The sequence below is a fragment of the Conger conger genome, chromosome 2 (assembly GCF_963514075.1).
Source record: "Conger conger chromosome 2, fConCon1.1, whole genome shotgun sequence".
Taxonomy (NCBI): Eukaryota; Metazoa; Chordata; class Actinopteri; order Anguilliformes; family Congridae; genus Conger; species Conger conger.
Window position 1 is genome coordinate 14,871,566 of NC_083761.1, and position 23,634 is coordinate 14,895,199.

General features: G+C 41.3%; 1 protein-coding gene across 1 annotated transcript; it reads right to left on the reverse strand.

The window, feature by feature from the left end:
• Positions 1–2,529: 2,529 nt before the first annotated feature.
• On the reverse strand, positions 2,530–10,125 carry rhobtb1 (Rho related BTB domain containing 1). Its single transcript, XM_061231435.1, has 7 exons — positions 9,989–10,125; positions 8,629–9,587; positions 8,006–8,124; positions 5,971–6,121; positions 5,342–5,430; positions 5,076–5,181; positions 2,530–4,417 (listed from the first exon to the last, which is right to left on the reverse strand). Exons 1-7 carry the CDS (start codon positions 10,108–10,110, stop codon positions 4,248–4,250), a joined length of 1,716 nt encoding a protein of 571 aa, XP_061087419.1. The 5' UTR covers positions 10,111–10,125; the 3' UTR covers positions 2,530–4,247.
• Between the last annotated feature and the right edge of the window lie 13,509 nt (positions 10,126–23,634).

Consider the following 23,634-nt stretch of genomic DNA (forward strand, 5'->3'; position numbering starts at 1 on the left):
AAAAAGTAGAGGGATTTCGGTGGCTATAAATTGTTCCATCATCTAACATTTCATATTGGACCTTAAATCCGAACCTTAAAACTACTGAACACATAGGGCCAGTTTTGAAGACCCGGCCGAGACCGAGACTAAATTCTATTTTGACAAAATTCAAATTAGTCCAGGACTAAGCTTAATCTGTGTCTGTAAAACTGGCCCGTACTGTTCTCATGTTATGTAATGTAACTATATCACATTTCTTAAAGGTGGCTGTAACTCTATTCCGTCAGAGCAATGTTGAAAGAACATTGTCTCGTCTGGGATCAGAACTCAGTGTGATGGCTTAAAATTACGAATGGTTGTCCTTTCTGACATTGTGAGTATATTTGCCTGGGGCCTCCATATTGTATTACCTGTTGTTTTGAGCATGACACATTTCATAATCGACTGACCTGATCTTATACCTCTTTCAGTCCTGAGGTCAGAAAGTAAAATGTGTAGGGCAGGACTTTTGCACTTCTGTCTGGGCAACCTCTAGCCTAGTGGCTAAGGTACATGACAGGGACCTGGAAGATTGGTGGTTCAGGCCCTTAGTCCAATCAACTGTGCTAAACAACAAATTATTCTTCGTATTATTATGATGATGTGTTTCTTCCACCATGATCTCAGCCAGCTCATTTCACAAATTAGTTCTGCCTCCTAGCTGAAGAATTGTCCCAATTAGCAAATCCGGATGTCTGGAACAAAATACTGGGGAGGACTTTCACTTTCTGAACCCCCTTTTAACCCCAAGCAGTTAAAACTGTTTAGGGGTAGCAGACAGTGTTATACCAATGAATCTACCTGAAGTTCTGAAGAGGTAGACAGATAATATATTGCATGAATTACAAATGATTTACATATTGTTACAGACAACTTGGATGCCATGTGGAAGTATATTTAGAAATAATGTATGTTTTTATATACAAATATAAATTCTGGATTGTTCTCTTTCATCAATTGATCAGATCAGATATTTTAAACTGAAGGCAATGTAGGTAAAGTTGCATTAAATACACATTTGACAACCTGAGGCAACCAAGGTACCCTTGAGCAAGGTGTTAAATCAGAACTGCTGACTTGAATTTCCAACCATCGACACCTCTCAAAGTATAAAACACATTCTTGTCGACACCTCTGAAAACATAAGGCACATAGGCCTACTTGTCTACAACTCACCAGGCAACCTAAACTTTCTTCCATCAAAGTTTTTTACATTAATGTAAAAGCCACTCTTTCAAAAGTCTTGAGCAGCAAAGTCTTGTTCAAAAAACATTTTTGGAAAAGTTTTAAGAATCTGTTTATCTATTTTCTCAAAAGCTTTTATACAGTGGTGTCAGAAAGTATTCAGACCCCTTCACCTTTTGCACACTATATTGAGTTGTAGATTTAATTTTAAATAGATAAAATTGCCATTTTTGCCCATCAATGTAAAAATCAAAGACTGAAATCTCTGAAGGGGTGTGAATACTTTCTAAAGTCACTGTATATATACCAGTGTCCAGCCTGAGATTCAAACCAATGATGCCCAGGCTCACTGCCCTGTACCCGAGCTCCATGATGTCTTTTTCCGTACTTGATAAAGCCCAGCTTGCAACTATCTGCTGATAGTGTCTAGCAAATGCCAGTACAGTAAAAGTAATGAGCTTAGCAGACACTTTTTCAGGGAGGCTTACAATAATGGACTTCCATGTCTCTATACATTCTGAAATCCATTTATGCAACTGAATTGGACTACATCACTCTAGAGTAAAAGATAATAGATGGCAACACTGAAGTAAGGTTCAGTATGGAGTATTACTCAAGCATCATCACAGAATAACACAGGGCCTCTAATATATTAATACAAATTCCCTCAGTGTCAGATCCAGGATCAAAACCACTAGCTTCTGTAAATGTATCGTGCAGTATAATCTTTTTAATGTTTTCCTTTTTCTCTCTAAATGTGCAGGCTCTGGGTGTCCAATGGGATTCGCTGCTGAATGATGAGACATATGCTGTCCCAGCCAATGGAATCCATCCCTCGTCATCGTCATTTTCATCAGTCAAAAATCTACTGTGTAGCCCCATAGGGTGATGTGCATTTGCCGATTGTATTGCCTGTGGGAAGGTTCAGTCAGTTAGGGGCCCACATCTCACCTCCCTTCAGTGACCCCCCTTGGTCAATCGGGGTGCCTCTGGACTTGTGTTAAAGCGGCATATGAAAGGTCTTCCTCTGACTCCACTCTGTGTGAGCTTTATGTGGAAAGAAGCATCTGGTAACTCGGAGGTGTAACGTGAATGTCTGTACTGCCCTGAATCAGCAGTGAGTTTCAAGCAGAAACACGGCTGTGGTTGCAGATAGCTGGTCCAAATTAGAGTGGGAATTGAATATATTCATCCCCACTTTGGGTGCCAAATCATTTATTTAAAATCTTCGCTGCAGTTGGTGTAGAGCATAAAACAGTACAATAAAATAGAAAATACACTTTACTTAGGTAAAATCAATAATTTATTTAACAGTATTCCCTTTAAAAATAAATAGATAAACAAACAGCTTTAAGGATAATTACCAGCAAGATAAAAGGCCTTTGACAGCAATAACCAAATGAACCAGCCACTTGGTTTTGTTTTTTTTAGCAGCTGATGATGAGATATTGCAAATTCACCAATAAATAACAACCACACGGTGTCTAGTAAGTGTGACGGCCTACGTACCACTTTGGTTAACTTAAGTAAATCTACTCTACGAATAGAAAATTAAACACATTTTCAAGTATTTCCCCTTTCTGACGGGCAGGTTCAGACCCGCTTAAATTGTTCCAGCTGGGCGACATAGCCGGTTCTCCAGGGGGCTCATACATTGGAGGTACAAACACAAACACTTACAGTGCAGCACAGTACTGTACAGCTTCTTTATATACTGGTCTACAGTGACACAGCCAGAAATGATCATCCTCGCATTTTTCCATCTTACACTGAAAGCTTGCAGAATTCCGATCTGTAATCCCATACGTAATACATATCTACGTATAACATTCTAAATGGATTTGACTTTGGCTGATATGTTATTTTTTTATATGTTTAGTAAGTCAAATCATGTTACAAACTAAGTAACAGCTAGTAGGGCAATATTAAGAATAATATATTTATGCCAGTTGCAGATATAGGTTGTGTTGTGAAGTTAAGGTCCATGAGTAAACCCTGAACTAATTTATAATACTAAGCCCTTCTAATTACCATAGGAGATAACCCTTTAACCACACCGATCAATACTGTGCAACATCAAAGGATATAGAGAAGTTGTACAAAAATTATTTCATACCTGGAGCAAGACTAGTACATTTCCATTTCTGGGTGAAGTCTGTTGACACTTGGAAGGCTGATGACCTACTTGTCTGACATGACTTAATTTCCTCCAGGCAAAGAGTTATTGCATTAATGCTGATTTATGCCATTTGTGGGTTGGCGACTGCTGCTATACTTCAGCAATCTAATATTTAAGAAGTTACACTTATTGGTTACACACCTACAGCAAACACAGACTTCATCACAGTGAGCTTTCTGCTCAAATATTCAATGTCAGAAGTGACAAAATAACATTCAAATCAAAGCAGACTTTTGGAAATTGAGTCCACGTGGTCTTGTGGCCAGTGTAGCATACATTTCCTTCTAGTACTGTTATTACAATGAATATTTAGCACTTACAGTATATCACTTTGTGGATGAAAAAGACAACGGCATCGGCATGAGCTGAAACAGAGAACTTAAGCGACTGATAATAATATTTGGTATGTCTTATTCACAAACAAATTGAGGAAAATCTCCCATTATTACATACATTTGCTGACAAATGGCTTTACTTGTGGGCCGTGGTTTGAGCCAGGTGCTGTTTGGCAAGCCACAAAGCCTACAGCCCAACAACAAAAAAGCGAAGGTACAGTACAGTGAACAAATACAATTTCTGTCCATGATGTTTTAAGCAGTGGGAGTTACAGTACATCACCCAAACAATAATTCCAATTCCCCCTGCCCAGTGGTGAAGTGTAGTTTGTGCACGCAGGTTGTGCTTCAGGCCTGACAAGTGCAGTAAAGACCCCAATGTTTATAACTTTTTTAAAAGACAAAACAACTGGAAGTCAGTGCATTGACAGATACTGTATGTCCTCTGGAGATTAAGACAGGAATACAGGAGCGGAGTGAGTGACCCTTCACCCTGCGGTTTTCATGGTTGCCTCACAGTTGGCTGCTCAGACCATCGCAGTGGAGGTGCTCCAGAAACACCACCTACGTCTGGAATGGTGCTTGCTGTGGACAATGTCCTCCTTCTCCCGCTCCTTCCTCACACGCTGGTAGTGGTCTTCCTCCTTCAGGTACCACACTGGAGGCCAGCGGTGCTTCTCAAAATACTCCTGGTTCTCTGTTCATGTCACACACAGAAAGAGAAGCTTCAGGGCTAGAAAGGCCCTGCGGACAAATTTGACCATAAAACTTCATGGGAGTCATAGGGTACCCTGCCGAAAAAAACTCTAAACTAGGTTCTGAAATAGCTAGTAGCTGGTTTACCAGTTAGACCAGCTCCATACCCAACATGGTTTGACCATCAGGATTTGGTAGCTGGTATTTCAAGCTGGTCAAAGCTGGATTTTACACCAGGGTATTCTGTACTGTATACTGAGAGTGGAAATACTTGCATGTTATGTTGAGGGTTACTGCAGACTCCTTTTTAGCAGACTCTGTTTTATTTAGTATAATGCGGTTCTGAAGAAGCCCAGCAAACCTTTATCCCATGCAGCAGGTGCAGTGCAAAGCACTGCTGGCTATTACACACCCAATAAAGCACCACATTTATTTAGGTCACTCTGACCGGTTCTAGCAAACGCATTGCCCAGCCGTGAGGAGTGACCTTGGCAAGGAACATTTACACTATATCAATGAACAATTCATGAATTTGTCTTCGGCTGAATATTATGTTCGGAGCTTAATTATGTTAATTCCTTAACATTAAGGCAAATCTGCTTTTGGCTTTGATTGAATAGCCTTCATAAAATACTGATAACAAAACAGAGTGTTCTTACCTGCAGATTTAGATTTGATTTCCTTGCGGTAATTGGCACAGACACTGTTGTAATGAGTGCAGATATGATGTAAGCACCAAGCAGCTAACTGGTTAGCGTTATGGAACTGCAAATAAAACGGTTTAAACAATATGTTATCTGTAAGAACAAAATCAGGTAGAATACAATGAGGTCAGAGAATCATTAAAAACATTTTTATAATTGTGCACATACTATAGAAAAGGATTTACATTATGCAAGGTTGAATGTTTCACTCTGTGACTCACCTGGGCCAGTTCAAGGTATGTGAGGACGTCTCCATCGATGTCCTGTCCCACTTTTGAAGTTTTCGCCAGTTCGCTCACAGCATAATGTTCTGTGGAACAAATATGACACTTGTATTACTTGCAACTGCTTAAAAAAATAGTATAACGTTCATATAATTAAAAGTTATGTTCCAGTAATTGTATGTTTTATTACCTTAAAGAAGATTATATACTTTATTGAACCCTGTGGGGTTATTTGTTCTTGGCATTTGACCCATCCTAGTTATTTGAGAGCAGTGGACAGCCATAGTGCAGTGCCCGGGGAGAAATGTGGGGTTAAGGACCTTGCTCAAGGGCCCAACAGCTGTACAGATCTTACCGTGGCTACAGTGGGGCTTGAACCACAAACCTTCCTGGTCCCAGTCATGTACCTTAGCCACTACGCTACACTACTATTGCCTGCCCTTAACGGACATTAATAGTTCTGTCACAAGCTGTTAAACCAATAGTATGGTTACATGCTACATGATACATACATAAGCATCTAATAAAATGTTTTAGTGAAGACACACTTAAAAAAACCTTTTATTCTTTAAATACATCCTATTGAGGCAGAAACAGGCGAATGACAGCACTGACATAACACAGACCTGTTAGAGCCACCAGCCGAGGAAGGCACAGTCTGTTGGCCAGAGCAATTAACTCCAGTGGGTCAAGGTCGGCTATAGGGCAGAGCTGATTGGTGTATAGGTACTCCAGTACTGCTTGCATGCAGGCCCTATTCGTGTTGGGGAAGGACACCTGCCAAAAATAAATGGACAGAGCAGCAAATTAATGTTCCTCCCACAACTTTTTAATTAAATTTGCTTTCCTGGCTTGACACATATGCATGCATACTGCCAAAACATAAACATACAGTATGAAAAAAAAACTGTTGCTAGTATGTGCGATTTCCCTCTGTTCCGAGTCGCTCCCTCTGGCAATGAAATCCGAAATCATATAACCCTTCCTCTCTCTATGTCCCTGTCTTTGGCCATCCCACTACCCGTTGTTTATGACCATCCCACTGCCCCAGACTCCCCGGTGTCTGCTCCTCCTAATGACTAAGTCCCTCCCACAGTTTGAGTCCAAGGAGCCCTTGTGTCTGACTGACATGGGCGGGGCGTGAATGCTACACTCTCTGGGTGTTAATGAGAAGGAGAAACACAGCTTGTGGCTATTTTCGGTCTGAGAACACTCACAGTTTAAGGATGAATATAAATGTGCAATCTCACTGACTGATCAGGGAAGCAGGCCAACATTTTATGTTTCAGTAAACATTAATTTATGATCTGTACATGATACCGCAGTCAAAGGAAAGAAAGTAGAGGCAGGTTCTTGATAACAAAAGCATCCTTATACAAGCACATATTCTCATGCTAACCTATTATATATGTTTAAATACATAATTTTACATTATTCAGCAATACATAGAGTGGGGAATTATCAGCACCCCTGACTGGCAATGCACATAAATACAAAAAAATAAACAATGTGATTATTGAAAAAAACATGCATGGGTAATACGTGCCAGTCTATACCTCTGGTACCTCTATAACACTATTCACATTGTCTCCTCATAAACCCCAGCCTGATTCTCCTCCCCCTGCAGCTGTCAAACTAAGGGCAAATTACATTTCTATCACATTCATAACATCTTTTCTAAAACAAATCCTATAATAACTCCTCCCTGTTGGAAGAAGTGCTTCTCATCCCCTGGCCTCTAATGGTTTTGATCATGGCACTTAAGCCTCTTTGTGATCGATATCAAGTTCATCTCAGTGTGGCATTACTAAGCACATTTCAGCAGGAGCAGAGAAAATTACTACCAAGCCAATTACATGAGGTTCTTCAAGGGTAAACCTTGTACAGTGTGCAGCACTGAGGGGAAGACAAGGGCCAAATGTCTGTCGATTTCTATCGATGCGCTCAATTTTAAAGCAAAAAGTAGGACACCTCCATCCTAAAATAAAACTGTCCCAATTCATATCATATATTGGCAGGAAATGGTGACCGAAAGCATAGTCTATTTAACGATTTGTTTGGGCACAGCACATCAGCCATTACTATGCGACTTGCTACTGCATTTGGATCTGTTGTGTCCATGTAGCCTGAAGGGCATTTTAAGGTCTCAGTGGAAATTCACATCTTTCCTAATTAACCTGAGGGACCATGTGGTGTTTGTTAGCCTGAATGCAACGTGGGGCATGTTTTATTGAAATAAGGCAGGTATGAGTAATCATTCAGAACGTGCTCTGTTTCTGAAAATCTGGATTTTGAACAGCATGCAATGTCGCTTGTCACGGTCTTTATGGATTAAAAATAGGCACGAAAACGCCGCATGAGATTTGGCATTGACAAAATACTGCGTTGATGGAGGTACAGTATTTCTTTTTAAAATCTAGCTGACCATACTGTACTTAAGTATACTTTTAATGACACCATGATTAGATGATACTGAATTTCTGAACCCTGGCACATGCTTTGGCAGCCCAAAACCTTTGCGATTGCGCAAGCTGTCGGACCCAGGGCCATCTGTTTGCGGGCTGGCAACATTTCAACAGGAGGGAAGAGAATGTGAGAAAAACCAGCAGCAAACAAATCAATTAATGACCAAAATGTCATTAGTCTATGTCTCACACACACCTCGTTGTTTGAGCTCTCCAAGAAAGACCCGCCAAACAAAGCTGCCATCCAGTCACAGCTGGATATCAGCAAAGGCTTATGGGCATTGATGGTTCCATCATCCAATCTGAATATGACATCTGCCAGGAAAAATGGGAAATGGCTTTATCGTTTTTATTTTTCGAGTATTGTAATATGCACATAGTAGCTTTCACATCGGGGCGTCATATTGTTGGCACAGTTTGTGATCTACCTTCAATTACTTTTTTGAAGGTGCCTTCAAATGCCTCCTGGGCTATTTCCTTATAACTTAAATCCCAAAATACTATGATGCTGCTTCCATACTGTTTGTCTTACGTAGTTGTCACAGTGTGGGAATCTTAAATGTTTTAAGAAATGAAATTCTTTGGATGTTCTCTTTGCCTTGGTTTTTCAAGACTATGATGAAGTTTCAGTTGAATTAAGATATTTAGCTTCACAAAATCAGCATAAACAAATTATTCTCAACACAATCCTATTTCAGGAATAAGAATTTGAATTTGATGTTCTGGTCCGTGTTAGACCTTCTGATTTTTGTTCAAAAATATACTGTACAGTACTTTTAAAATAAACAGGCAAAACCAAACTGTCAAGTTGGTCTTTACCTGTAAAGGTGTCCTTGGTCAGGCATTCCTTAATTCTGTTCGCTTTTCTCACGTAAAATGCTTTTGTGATTTCCTGATTCATGAAAGCCTCCTTGTTCATGATGTTCTCCACCATCATCCTCAAGTCGAAGACCTCCAGGATCTCCGCGATCTGTGCAACCTTCATCAAGTCCTTCTCCCTCTCGTCCAGCTCCCCCGTGTAGAGGAAGCGGAGGACTGCGCTGAAGGGGCCCAGCTGGATGGAGTAGTCCATCTTCACCACGGTCATGGATGCCGGCGTGGCGGTCACAGGGTTGGTTACCGTCTCCTTGTGGATGCTGTAGAAGGCCTTGCTCCAGGAGGCCAGGGACAGCTTGGTCCTCCGGTGCTTCCCACTGAAGCTCATCATCTTCAGCGTGCCGTCGCTCTTGGACGCCCTGAGGGAGCAGGGCGAGAGGGAATGCAGGACGTCAGCGTCCTCCTCCGTGTCCAGGCTGAGGGTCCGCATCAGGTGGTCCCTCCCCTGTCGCTCCGTCACCACCAAGCACTGGGACTCGTCCGAGATGTCCATCTGGAAGAGGTCGTAGAACTTTGAGGACGAGGTAGAGAGGTAGATCTTGTGGGCGAAGATGTGGATGTGGTCCTGCAGGATGAACATCACGTCGGCGCAGAGCGGGCTTTCCAGCAGCTGTTGCGAGCCGTCTCGGTTGTTCGGAGGGCATTCTGGGATTTTGATGAGGGGCGGGGGAGCCTTGGGAGGCAGGAACGGGGCCTGCAGCAGGGGTTTCTGCACCCTCCTGAGGTGCGACTTCCAGAACTGCAGGTGCCTCCTGGAGATGAGGGCGGCCCGGATTGCGTTGTCGAAAATGTCCTTGATGCCAAACTGATCAAAGACGCTTGTCTCATAGTAGGGAATGCCGAGCTCTTTGGCAACTTCTCTGCCACTTTCGGGTGGTAAGATGTCACTGGGTTTTATGGGCCTGTTTGAGATTTAAAAGAAACAATAACTGCAAACAGGGCTCTATTTCTGCAACTACTCAGTTTTCCTCATTCTATTACCAAGGCAGAACAGCATAGAAAAAAGAACATGCTCACAAAATTCAGCACAGCAAAAAATTTACTTAGCATTTACTGGTAAAAAAAACTAACAAAATTCATCCAGAAGCCATGCTTTATCATGACTGGTCTTGTCCACTTCAGTTATGAGGTGTGTGAATACATGCTTCAGAAGCATGGACCTTGAGCACTTTCATATTCAGGTGCAGGCTCAGAACTCTGTAAAGCTGCTTTGTGACAATGTCCTTTCTAAAAAGCACTATACAAATAAAATTGAATTGAGTATTCAAGCAGCAAAAAAAAAGGACACTGAGCATGCCTGTACCTCGCTAATGGCCGCCTGGCTCGATTGACAGCCTCCAGGTCCGCGTACCGCAGGTCGAGCTGGCACCCCACGAGGATGACTGGCGTCCGTGGGCAGAAGTGCTTAATCTCCAGGTACCACATGGTCTTGACGTGATGGAGGGAGTTGGGGTTGGCGATGGAGAAGCACAACACCACCACGTCGGACCTGGAGGAGACATTAGAGAACAAGGACACATCTCAGCGGTGGCCCCCACACCCACTCCACCATACAGAACAACGAAGAGCAAACAACACTCTACACCGCATGCTACAATACCCAGCAAAAAAGTGTCATACATCACAGACGCCAAGCTGTACCAGCTGCAGCACTGCAGTCCTGCAGGATCAGGTGTTCATGCAGATTTTCCCCACATTTTCAATGTCAGCCAGAGAGACTACTACATTGACCTCTGATGAGTTAAGATGAAAAGATTGCCTTATTTACAGCTTACCGCCCTACCAAACAGCTTTCAACAAGTTTTTAGTGAATAGCTCCTTTGGCATTGCTTTTTCAGTCTGTCAAGGTGAAGATAAGTAAAAAAATAATTGACAACAAAAAACAGAAACCATGCACACAAAAGGACACATTGCCGGCATACCTTTTCACAAGTGAGGTTAGTGCATTGTCTATCCTGAGAATAACACCGTTCATACAGGTAAAATAAAGAGCGCTCTCTGGTCATTGGAACATAAGGAGTCGTGCACCACTAGCTGACACGGCAAGCAACGGGGTTCTGCTACGAGGCCACACAAGACTGGATTTCATTTGCAGTCAGACTGAAAATGCATAAAGCATGAGTCATGAGTAGCTACATGACTAACAAACTTACAGTTTCTTTCACTGCCAAGTCCTGTATATAGATCATAGGGACCCTACAAACAAAAACAGGCACAATACAATGCTACATTTGGCCTTTAAGAAGAAGCATAAACATAATTCAGGTTAAAGTTTTGAAGGTTAAAATGAAGCAGGCTACAAAGAAGACAAAGCTGCACGTGTAAACACAATCATACCATGAGGCTTGATAAATAGGGCACTGGCCTACTTTTTTCAAATTAAAGCTCCATTTTGTTTTAGCGCCAAGATACTATTTTGGTATATTTGTTCAATTGCTGCAAAATCCTCTGTCAATTTTCAAGAGCGCAAGCACGAGGCACATTCTTGCCTGCCACCGCTTCTTTTCAATCTGAAATCTATCATCACTGTATAGTCATTGTGTCGGACAAGTGCACTTCACACACAACTGGGGAGGCAGACTGCAGGGACCCAATTAGCTCAAAGCTCTAACACGATGGTGGAGAGAAAATCCTGTAGGCTGAAAGCTTCCTTTCCTGCGTGAAGCTACAGCCCAGGATGTTTCTTCCTGCAACTGGCACTGCCTGATCAAGATTCAAAACCAAACTGTAATGCATGATGTCACTGTGCTGTGTCACTCTGAGTTTTTGCATTGGCCCACTTTCATTGTATTTTTTAAAAAACACTCTGAGTAGAACTGAGAAAACAGGCAAAAGGGAAGCTAATGTTTTCATTAGCTTTTTTTAGGCTGAAGTCCAGTGAATGACATTGAAATCTGTAAAACTTTAAAGCATTTCAATCTGACACAACAAAGCTAAGATAGTGCACTAAAACCTCTAAAGGTCTGATCTTAAGGGGACTCCTAAGAGGTTATTGAGTCCAGATTGGTCTATAGTAAGGCTAATGTAAGCAAACCATTGACAAAGAGACAAAAATCATTGCCTTGCTGATTGATGACTGCCCATATCATTGATTGCGCATTGCGTCCAAGAAAAACCTATCGTGTGAACAAATTACCCTTGAGCGTCACAATGCCAATGGTGCGCTTCTTTACACCACCTAATTTGCCCTTAAGAATTTAATATTACAATGTGCAGAACTGGACATCTGCATTTCTGGAGAAGGCATTCTTGTATGCGTTTAGCAGCTGCTCCAAGGATCACAGCAATCAAGGACACAAGGGGAGCACTGTAAACTGAATTTACTGAGTTACTTTTATACCGATGATGATCGTTATCATCATATGAAGTGGCTCACTTTTACAGTATGTGTCAAGTGGGGAGGTCTCCTTAGCTAACTCTCCCACATTCCATTAGAGGACTCCCATCTGTGGCAGAAGTGTTTCAAAACACGAATGCAACTTGCTCGAGAGCCCAATGTGTGTGGGTGATCAGACCGTATCTGCAGTTAACAGACATGTAATGGATGGGCTCCTTATTCCCCTCACATTGGCTGACACTCGTAATCACTCTCTGTAGTCTGGGCATAGGTTCAGGTGATATTAATATCCAAGCTTTTCAGGCAGGCAGTGCTCCTGCATACACTCTAGAGTTCTCCAGAGCCTTCGCTAGGGTCTCCCACACACAGAATCCTCTCACCATCAAATCAGTGGCTGGTTTGGGGACAAGTGAGGGACATGAAATGAAAAGCTTTTTAATTTTATCGATGAATTTATATTACAGAAGCAATCATATAAGAAGACAGTAATTCTGCTGATACGGGGAGAAGGCCAAAGCGCGGGGGGGGGGGGGGGGGGGGGCAGACAGGGGAGTTGAGGAGGGGGGGCAGGCAGGGGTGGTGGCTGTAGACTGCATGAGAATTCAGGCCCAGTCATCTAAAAAAAAAAAAAAAAAACGGTTGGCCCTGTATTAGCTGACCACCGCACTAAATCAGGGGAGGAAACGTTCCCTGATCACTCTGACGGTAAAACAGAGACACGGAGCTCTTAAAGGTGAACAGCTTCCAGAATCTCAGGCGGATCCTTCACCCGTCTCGTTATCAAGCAGCCTGTCCGGCCTGTCCCTTTATTAAAGTGTATGCCTCCCTCCGGAGCCGTGTCTGAACTGCAACTCTGCTGTTATCGCCTGACACTGGAGCGACTGCTGCAGTCCCCCATTACGGCTCAGTGGATGTACTCCCAGCATCACCTGCCTCACCCAGCAGCTTGTGTCACATGACCTGGTGGCCAGATGGCCAGGCACCCACTCCATCCTATGGAGCTCACCTAAATCTTGCATTACAGAAATGGGAATGTATTGTTGTTACTGTCATAAACACAGCACAAGCCATATTGGTGATACCACTGTAATATGAAGGGTCTAAATGTCTATTCTCAGAACTTTTCATTGTACTGATTTTGAATCCCAAATGCTCTTGCATGATTACATCATAAAATCATTGTTTATGTAAACATGGATAGTTTTACATACATGTTTGTAAAATTCAACATTACAAAGCCGCCTGGACAAAAATAGTATCAAGCATATTTTTCAGGAAATATATATTTTAACAAGGACAGCACCATAACTGAATGTGATTTTGAGGAGACTTTTATACTTGTTCCCTGAGAAAGATTTCAGCTGTACAAAGCCTTATATCTATGATCATATTTAAGCTTCCTTCATTCTGATCTAGTTCTCAATTAACTGCTACAACACTCATATAATGTGTAGTCCTGTTAATTGTCATAGAAATGTTCTGCCATTTGAAATGCAGCACACAAGGCACAATCATTTTGTGTTGAAAATGTAGCACAATGTACACTCCAGGCGTACCTTCCATATGCAAACCGTCTGTCTTTATGGTGGTCCCCAAAAGTGTCCCACAGCCTAAGAGACACGCTGACTTCATCCACGACATCACGAGAACGCTCTAAGACCTGAAACCACAGACAAAAAATACAATGATCAGTTAATGGAATAGCTTGTGAAAATGACACCACTCAGAAGTAAAATTCAGCAACAAAAAGGCATACAGGAATTGTGGCCCTCTGCATTAGGCTACAATGCTTGGTCATTTAGCCAGCTCCTCAGATCCCTCACCCTGGGACAGTACTATTCTCATACCTCTTGACAGACCCGGTACTGATCGATAGCCCAGACGGTCGGTACATGGGTTGCCAGGAGCTGATACTGGGTCAGGGTTGTGTTGCATGCTCGGGCGCAAATGAGTCGAGTCTTCCCCACGGCGTTGTCACCCACTACTACACACTTGATGGTTTCTACATTCGGCCTTTCGTAGTCCATAATCACGGTCACAGCTCACTGACTCGCTCCCTTCATGGCACAAATAAAACAGTATAGAGAAAATTAACCAGTGTGTTTTAACCTGCCTGAAACACAATGCATGTTCAAAAAACATTGCAACCAGAGGAATACATACAAAACTAAAGACAACGAGTCAGTTATCTCAAAAGTGTGCCCAACAGTGACCACGTAGATTAAATTAATCTAAACTACCCTTCTGTAGCTCCTGTCTGCCCATTCAACTGGAATATGTAAAGCCCACCCCATACCAACATTCACATAGTTTCCATGGAATTCTTTCAGCTGTTTGAGAATCATTATAGGGGTAAGAAAAATGTGTATGTTGAACTTTATATCACGTTGAGCTAAAATTAATGTGCAGACCGCTTGCAAAAGAGGTTTTAGGCACACATTTTATACAAACTTCAGGTCCCAGTGACGGTTAGACACTCAGTGGGCCACGTGCAGCTAGAAGTTAAAGCTGACTCTGACGTCAACGCACAATTTGGCAACGATTGTCTCCAACGCTCGTAGGCATTTGTATTCATCTGCCTTCGCAGAAAAAGAGTGGCTTAAGCAATTTCGAAGATACAAAGGTATAACCAGCTACAAAAAATGTTTATTTAATCTTTTTTAATTTATTTATTTGTTTTATTTTTGTGAGGTTCATTCAACTAGCCTTTTAAAAAATCCTTGTTAATGAACAACCACTGGTATCGCTGTCGTTGTTGATATGATTAAATTTGGGAATATTATCTGTAGCGTTATATCATTCAATGAACATGCTGCAGTTGAAAAATATTGAGTGGTCGTCGTTTATAAACCCAGTTTTCGCTTGCAAGCCAAATACCACAATGTAAACATGTATACAGGTGCTGCAGTGATACCGCCAGTGTAGCGCCAGTGCCACTCATACATTTATGATAGTATGTCTGAGGAGAAGGCGAAAAAAACCGCACGGCGTTCAACTAAAAAAGGTTTGTAACACAAATGTCAAGTAAGTTCAATGTTAATGCGTATTCTTTAAAGGTCGATCAGCAAAGGTAATGTTCATTTAACATGAATGAAAATGTTATTGAAATATGTGGGTTTGATTTTAATTTGTAACACTGTATTGACTGCCCATTCTCTGACAACTATCAAGGAATTGCAAGTGAATACAACGGGACCGAAATAAATATATTGTACCAGCATGAATAGTTTTCCCCGACTGCACTATAGCCAACTTACGTGGAACGGTAAAATGAAAGCAACATTCATTCATTATTTCGTTAAACAATGAATAGTAGATACCGCGAATTAATTAAGAAATGTTATACCTAAAGACGCACACAGCGGACTGCACACTAAAGACAGCTGAGAAAATTAAATTAGACGAGGACACCACCCGTCTTTGTTCTAGGTAGCCTAGCTAAGGTGCGGAGTAGATTTTTTTAATGACAAAAGCACCTACCGTTCCTTGGGGTTTGTGTGTTTTGTTCTCGTATACCCAAAACTGAACTCAAAGAAATACTTTAAAGTGTCCCATACAATGATTGTAGTTAGTCTAGCCTACCCTACAATAGAACCCCGCCGGCACTAGCTTTGGAAATGCAGAAATATCATTTCGTAATCAACGTTATCTCCCAGCTTGCGGAAAGTTAATCCTTTTTCTCAATGTAAAAACACTGTCTATATATACAGCTCTCGCTGTTCCAAAACAACGTCCTTTTCTCATCCAAATGCTCTTTGAGAGAATCATCTGTGAGCGCACACAGCACGGACGTGGTTGCAGCTTTCATCGTGACGTCAACGACCCTGTTCTATTTATAGCAGAGCATAAGATTTCATTCAGGAAAACAAGGTGGTAGCGAGCACAGTCTGGTGTGGTGATGCGCGCATCAGCATCAAGTAGCACCTAAGTGAAATGTATGTTTCAAGAACAACAAAAATGTTTATTGTGTCGCTCATTTATTATTGTATGTTTCACTTGCTTAAATGCGCGTCTATCAGAAATATAATCAAACGATAACTACGCTAGGGCAGACTCCCTCCCTTCTACTAAAATAGGGATGTGCACCGTTTTGTTGCCAATTCGCAAGGACAAGACAATTACAATCACTTAGGAATGAAATTATTTATGTAATAATGTCAGATCAGAGCGGGATAGTTATTAGCTGCAGAACAACAATATATAAAACGAGTTTAGAATCGCAGAATATGCTACACATACTGTCATTATTTAAATTGATTGAGTCGGCTATGTCTGCTGACAGTGACGGCTTAATATTTGGGAACTGTGCATTTGCCACTTCAGAGGCTGATTTAGTGATAGTCACTCTGGGTAAGGCCATCTGCTAAATGAATATGCAATAATTATGGGTACAAAAAAAAAAAAAAAAAAAAAAAAAATCTAATCTAAAACTAATTTCACATGCTTAATATTTGAGTTGCAAATACTTGCAAAAACTTGCTAAAATGCAAAGCGCACAATTAACTGTAATAAGCCGATGGCAATGTAGACATAATATCTAATATTCAGAGATTATGCTACGATTACAGAAATAACTGGCTAAAAGGGGGTTTGAATTGTTCTATTTTTAAGCCACCAAAGGACAAAGAGTCATGTGGAAACGTTGATCTATAGGTTGATCTATTTAGTGATTTCTTTGGCCTTGCTCCAGACGGAGTAGTGGCAGAGAAACAGAGTTCATTTAGATTTTTCATTTTAAGCCCTATTCTATTTTTGCTGTCCTTGTTGTAAAGTTTTTCTGACATTTGTGCAACTCAGCAGCTCACCTGCTCCCACTGTGGTACACTGCTTTGCAACTCCTAAAAAGAATTCCATTTGACCTGTTTCCGACAAGCATTGCTATGAGGTTTACTGCAACTTTCCTTACAAACTGTCCAAAACCTCAATGCAAATCTCAATAAATAATTTAATGATATCACACACAAGTGGCTAAAACAGAAGCTGGAATCAATCTTAATACATACTACAAGAGTGGTAACAATACCATGGACTGATGCAATAGAGCTACAGTCACACCTGTCAGGATGATTGACATCTGCCAAGCATGTGTGTTTATAGGAAGAGCTTTGTATCAGAACATTCTGCCTTAGCCAGAAATATGTCCTTTTGGGGATGTTCAATAGCAGTGTTATTTAATTGTGGATCAGTGTTCAGTTCCCATCTATTTTAGGTATGCTCTTTGTCTCTTCAAAAAAGACCAGCTCAAATCACAGTATGCACTATTATAAATGATAATACAGATCATATGGCACCTGAAGTGGGCTGCATTTTCACAAGGCTACATAGAGAAGTATATTTCAAATGTTACTAAAAACCTGCTCCACTTATAGTATCACTGACAACGAATATATATGACCTCAGATGATAACAGACATCTTTGAGAAAACCGGGCAGATGAATCAAAACTCAAAGTCCAAGCTCCAGGTAGGCAACTTCTCTATCTGTCTTCCAGTGTAACCTCTCACATGAAAAATACACCATGCCAAAACACTTCCATGCCAACACACTTTGACCAATATCCTCTGTTGACTCCCTGAAGTCATTTTCTTATCCCAGGATCCTGGACACCATCTCTTGTACAGGCTAAAGAATGATTACTGATCTGAGCTGCTATAGGTCACTGGACAGCCCAAATGCCTGCCTGTACATGATATGCTTCCAGGATATATTTACAGGATTAAAATGTTTCCTCACGTCTGAGTCCCCATTATCTTGATTGACTCCTGGGTTAAGCTCTGGGTTAAGTTAAGGTCCAATCATCTCTCATTGCCGTGAATGCTGGGGCAGCCTGTACCCTAGTGGCTAAGGTACATGGCTGTGTGCAAGCCCCGGTGGGGCCACAATAAGATCTGCACAGCTGTGGGTGCCCTTAACCCCGCTTTGCTCCGGGGGGGTGGTCCCCTGCTGAATCTAATCAACTGTACATGCAAGTCGCTTTGGATAAATAACAATTATTATTATTATTAATGCAATATTAATATAATGCAATCATGTTTGTATGTACAAACATGTTCTGCATGGTTTGTGTTTCACATTGGCTCTGAGAGGATACAGAAGGTGAGAGCCAACACCTTAAAGTGGGCTCCTGAATTATTGGCACCCTTAATAAAAATAGAGAAAAAAGGCTGCATATAATAAACAACATGGATATGGATTTTATGTTCAAACATATGGGAAAACTATATAGTTATTTATTATTTACTCTCATTTTTCTCTTTTTTTAATTATGTGGTACACAGACAGGCCTTTCTGAGCACAATACAAAAAACAGAACCAAGCATCTTGAGTTTTCCAAACCTCATTGGAATTATGACTGGGATAATTGTCAGATGACATAAATTGAACATTTTGGCCATACACACCATCAGCATGTTTGGCAGCAAAATGGAATGCATCCAAGGAGAGTGAAATGACTTTGAACAGTTTTTGGACTTTAATGTTAATTTGTCACATGTTAAAGAAATCTATAAGACGCAGCACATTTTTTGTTAAAATGTAATCATTTTCCTCTGAGTGACTATAAATCAAACCTTACTTAAACCTGACAACATCATTTCACAGCACAGAAATGCATTAAATATCCATTGAAGAGGGAATGATGGGAATGATGGGAAATAATTATCCACCTCGATTCTCTCGACTCCCTTACGGTAATTTAAGGTGCATCGTTTATTTATTTATTTATTGCTCCTCACAGAGATCAAAGAGTATTCCTATGGGATTTCAGAGATTTTGAGGCTGCCTGTTTCAGAAACTAGTGTCTACCCCAGACCTGGGTGAAGTACATCATTGTTTTGGATTCAAAAACAACAATGTGCTATGTTTAACATCTTTTGAATGTTTGTATTCTAAGTGTGTATATTTCTTAACATCTTCCATTTAACACTTTCTGTCTTATTTTTAATATTTTTCTTCATATAAAAGCCGAACTAGGGATGGGAGTTGGAAACTAGCAATAGCGATAATCTCTGTATGCAGAACATCAGCTACATGACCCTGGTGTAAGCTGGCAGTAATGATGCTGTCTCTTGGCATTGTCCCTACTCAAATAAACATTAAATAAATAATAATAAATACCTTTCTACACTTTACTGAGCTTATTGGAGCCAGTGGTATACTCTCAAAAAGTGCAAACCCTGTTTGCTGGTCCACTTGGTCACCTCAGTTGCACCAGCAAGATCAGTCGAGCCCAGAAACGTATTTGAATCAAAAACAATTACGTATTTGACCCAGGCCTGGTACTCCCCCAGAGAGGCCACAGAGATCATCCTCCCATACTGTGCAATCACTTACCAATCTTCTAAACCTCACTCTCACCTTGCACCATACATATTAATACATGTGATTCCTTTGCACCATACATACTAATACACTTGATTCCCCTTTAAGTCTTTTTTAGCAAAAAATGCAACATACGGAAGTCATTTACAGTTTAGCTACTCAAATCTCTTCATAAAGTCTTTCGTTCGGCCTGACATGGGAAGCTGATCGGTGCACAGATAGATATGTTTTCCTCTCTCAGCACTAAATTCCTACTTCAGCAAGGGCACGGAGGCTGAGAGCAGCACCGGGACCTTGAAGTAGATCAGAGGAGGCGGCTGTCTGGCCTTTCTGCTGGAGCTTCATTCATAATTTCTTCTGTCCCGCTCTCAGCAAGCCGGAAGAGCGGCTCCCGCTGTCCTTGAGAGACGGGCCATCTTGCTGATCTCAGTACCGCGTCTTCCCGGAGTTAAGTTATTCCCGGCTCGCCCGCCGTGCTGCGCGCTGCTTCGTTAGGACTGTCGCCGTAGAGGGGACGTCGTGAGAGGGCCAGCGGTGCTTCGTTAGGACTGTCGCCGTAGAGGGGACGTCGTGAGAGGGCCAGCGGTGCTTCGTTAGGACTGTCGCCGTAGAGGGGACGTCGTGAGAGGGCCAGCGGTGCTTCGTTCGTTAGGACAGTGATGTGTGAAACAGGCCCGTGCCGTTAGTGTGAGATTTCTGACATACTGTTCAGCGTCCGACCTGGCAGCATTATTTTATGAGGTGATAACATACGCTTCCTGAGGATGCGTTTCCTCTTAAAAGGTGTTTGTGTGTGTGTGTGTGTGTGTGTGTGTGGGTGTGTGTGCGTGGGTGTGTGTGACAGAGATGTTGACGAGGCAGGAGGAAAACACCCATAAGTGTGAAATCACCCATAAGACATACACTATAGTATATAATTGACCATATAAAAGACAAAGCAAAGCAGAGTGTGAATATCACCTCTTACAATCCTAAATTGGAACGTTCATTCCAGTTTAAAAGCTACTGGATGCATTCATTTATCCTTCCTTAAAACCTAAATGTATTTGCCTTGAAGAAAGAGAAATCCCACTCCTTAGTGTATGCTCTCTTATTTTTCAAGACGCAAGGAGCAAATACGCTTTGACTGTATTTACTTAGCTGACACTTATCCAAAATATTCCCCTTATACATCTTGATATTTATTGAAGTCATATGGGTGCTCTGTTCAAGTGTCCAATGGCTGAATCCTGTCTGGGATTTGAACCGACAATCTGGCTGCAAGCCCAGCGTCTGATAGACTACCCTGCCACTGTTGTTTAGAGTTCCTTTTTTGTGTTTCAATGTGCAATGTTGAAGTTTCCTGACCTTGCTAGCTCCAGAAAGACTAGCTAGCTTTGGCTAAAAAAAACTCTGTGTAGATGTGTGCAATTGTGCATGTACAATAAAAGATGTACAATAAAAGGAACCAGTCGCAGTTGAACTATTGTCTGCTTTACTGGCACCACCATGATATACAGCTAAACTTTCCTCTCCAGTCAGTAACTTCCCAGAACCTTTTGCAGTCATATTGCACAGTGTGTGCCCAGAATACCACGTTTTTTTTCTTTTCCCATGGCTACAGCAGCTTTTGGATATAACAGAAACCTGGAGCCTCATTTCAAGGGCACACCTCTTGCTCTTGGGCCTCTATAGTTAGGAGTCTGGACTAACATATGCTGTTGGGGATGTACCCTTGCCTTCTGTGTTCTGACAGTGATGTTGCAATTCTTGATTCTCAAGGGTTTTCCATATAGAATGTGTCTTGTGAAAATTGAATTACTCTAATGCTGATTTGTTCAAAATTAGGGACGAAAAAATATTATTTTCATGGCTAGAGCTAAAAATATGTAATATAACAACATTAAGCCACAAAAATGTATACACCCAATGCATAATGGCATCAGGCGCCAAAAAGTCTGGTAGACCAGTCGCCATTTAGTGGCTCCACTGTATGGGAGCCTCAGCCACTGTAAATACATCATTCTAAGCTTACTGGTGTAGGCCAGGCTGAATGTATTGACCATTGATTTTTGTCTAATGCACTTCACAAAGTGGCATGTTCTATGTGTGATTTATAGTGAATGTTACATGAGATCCACTCACGTACAAGTGCATGCACCCACATACACACACACACAAACACACCTTTGCAAACACTGCAAAAATGCTTCCTCATCGTCATTCCGGAAGATTTTAAAATATCAGGACAGTTGCAGGTTATAAATTATGCACAATATTTAATCAGTAAGGAGCCACTCATTTACATTTTGATGGTGATTCTGGTGGCTGTGCTATGGTGGGTGTTCTCTCCTATGTGTTTGGACACAGCACTCCCCACCCTCCTCCCTCTCCTGATTACCACACAGGTGTCAGCCCTGCACAAGTTGAAGGACTAGCATATAAACACACAAACCCTCTTTCTCCCACAGCTGTTAGCTACGCGCTAGATCCACGTGACTCAAAGAGGCACTTCAACAAGAGGGCAGATTCATCCAACTCCCTCGATATTTGTATTGCTTGAACAACACACTAGAATGTTGTTTTTGTCATTTTTTTGCCTTGCTGTTCTTTTAGCATCACGCTTCCCGGTTAGCTGCATGTATGTGTATTTGCCACTAAGCGGGTGGGCTCGCGTGAGCAGAATTGACCATGGGTGGGTGTGATCCTCTTACACAGACCAAAGTGTTTTCATGTGACAGTACACAGCTGCTGGCACTGAACTGCGGTGCATCAAACTCTAAGAAACAAACAGATGGCAAAAGCCAAGCCACGCTTGTGGTAATCTGCCTTTGCAGGATCTGCCCAGTCGACCGCGTTACGTAAGTTCGATGTGTGGGTAAGCACGCTCACAAACCCAGGTCCCACATTTTTCTTATGCCTTTTGGGCTGTCGCACTCTGTTCCATCTGGATGACAGACATTTTGTGATGCGTACGATCCTAGTTTTGTGGTCTCAACCGCAGTGAAGCCTTTTGTATGCATGTGTTACCAAGCAACAATACTACAATAGCATTTCAGCAAAACCTAGGAGTTAATGAGGGACACCATGCAGTGCGATGCAGCAGTCACATGGATGATTTATAGGATTATTGAGTTATTGAGAGTTATTTGGTTGATTTACTGTGGCAATTCCACCAAATTGTATATGGCAGCACGGAAATGACAAATTAGGGGCAAGGCTTCATATAAAGACTTTTTACAAAGCCATCAAATATAGTTTTACAAGACAAGAGCCAGTACAAATCCAGTCTGTCTGATTTTATCTTTAAGGATTTACAGTTGGGACCAAAAACAGCTCCGCCAAACAATGTACGAGTGTATGTGTTTCAGTGTAATAGACATGCAAGAGAGTTGATTTTTATGGATTTAGATGGAATACTAGTTGGATATGACACTATTGAGACAATATGTTAATCATGTATAGCACAGGCAATCACATCACTATTGCTATTATCTTCTTATGGATACAGAACCACTTTACATGTAAAGAATCAACCAATTGCATCACATTCAAGCATCATAGTATCATTTGTGTGCAAAGAATGAAATCCTGACTCAGATGCTACTTTAGTGACAAACATATGCCTCTTCAGTTTAGGCACTGTTCTTTCAGTGGTAACAGCACACCCACAGCTTCTCAGAATCGCACAGTATTTCAACTTGAGCCATTTCTTTGTGTTTTGATGCATTCCTTAAACAGTATGTCACATTAAGCTCCCTTGTTCAGAAGCATGACACATTCTATTTCATTTATATTTTCACTTTAGAATAGCTTGTCTATGATATGGACCATTGGGACAATAGTTTGTATGCTTACTGTATCTCTACATGATACTTCTAGTGTCATTGGGGAGGCACGGTGCCAGTCAACAGGGATTATTTCAGGCACATCATGAAGGTGCTGAAGAATGAAGCCTGTTGGATCTAATCATATTCATTTTAATTATTTTTCAAATGTGAAGTATGCATATACTGCATTTATTCTTATTTTATTTACTGGCCATGCATTTCATTTTCAGTAATTCTATTTAAAATGTGAGTACAGTATTTTGTACATCAAGACACAGTGCATTAATAAACTGTTAACAAAGGTGGTTTTAAAGTATGATATCAAGTGTATTATGAAAATACAGCAACTGTATTTGTATTTGGTAAAAGGTAGCTTACATTCTCCCATTGAAAACACCTTATATAAAATAGGCTAAATTACTTCCTCACTGACACTGATTATAAATTTACTAATTTAATTTGAATTTACTTCTGCAGTGCCAT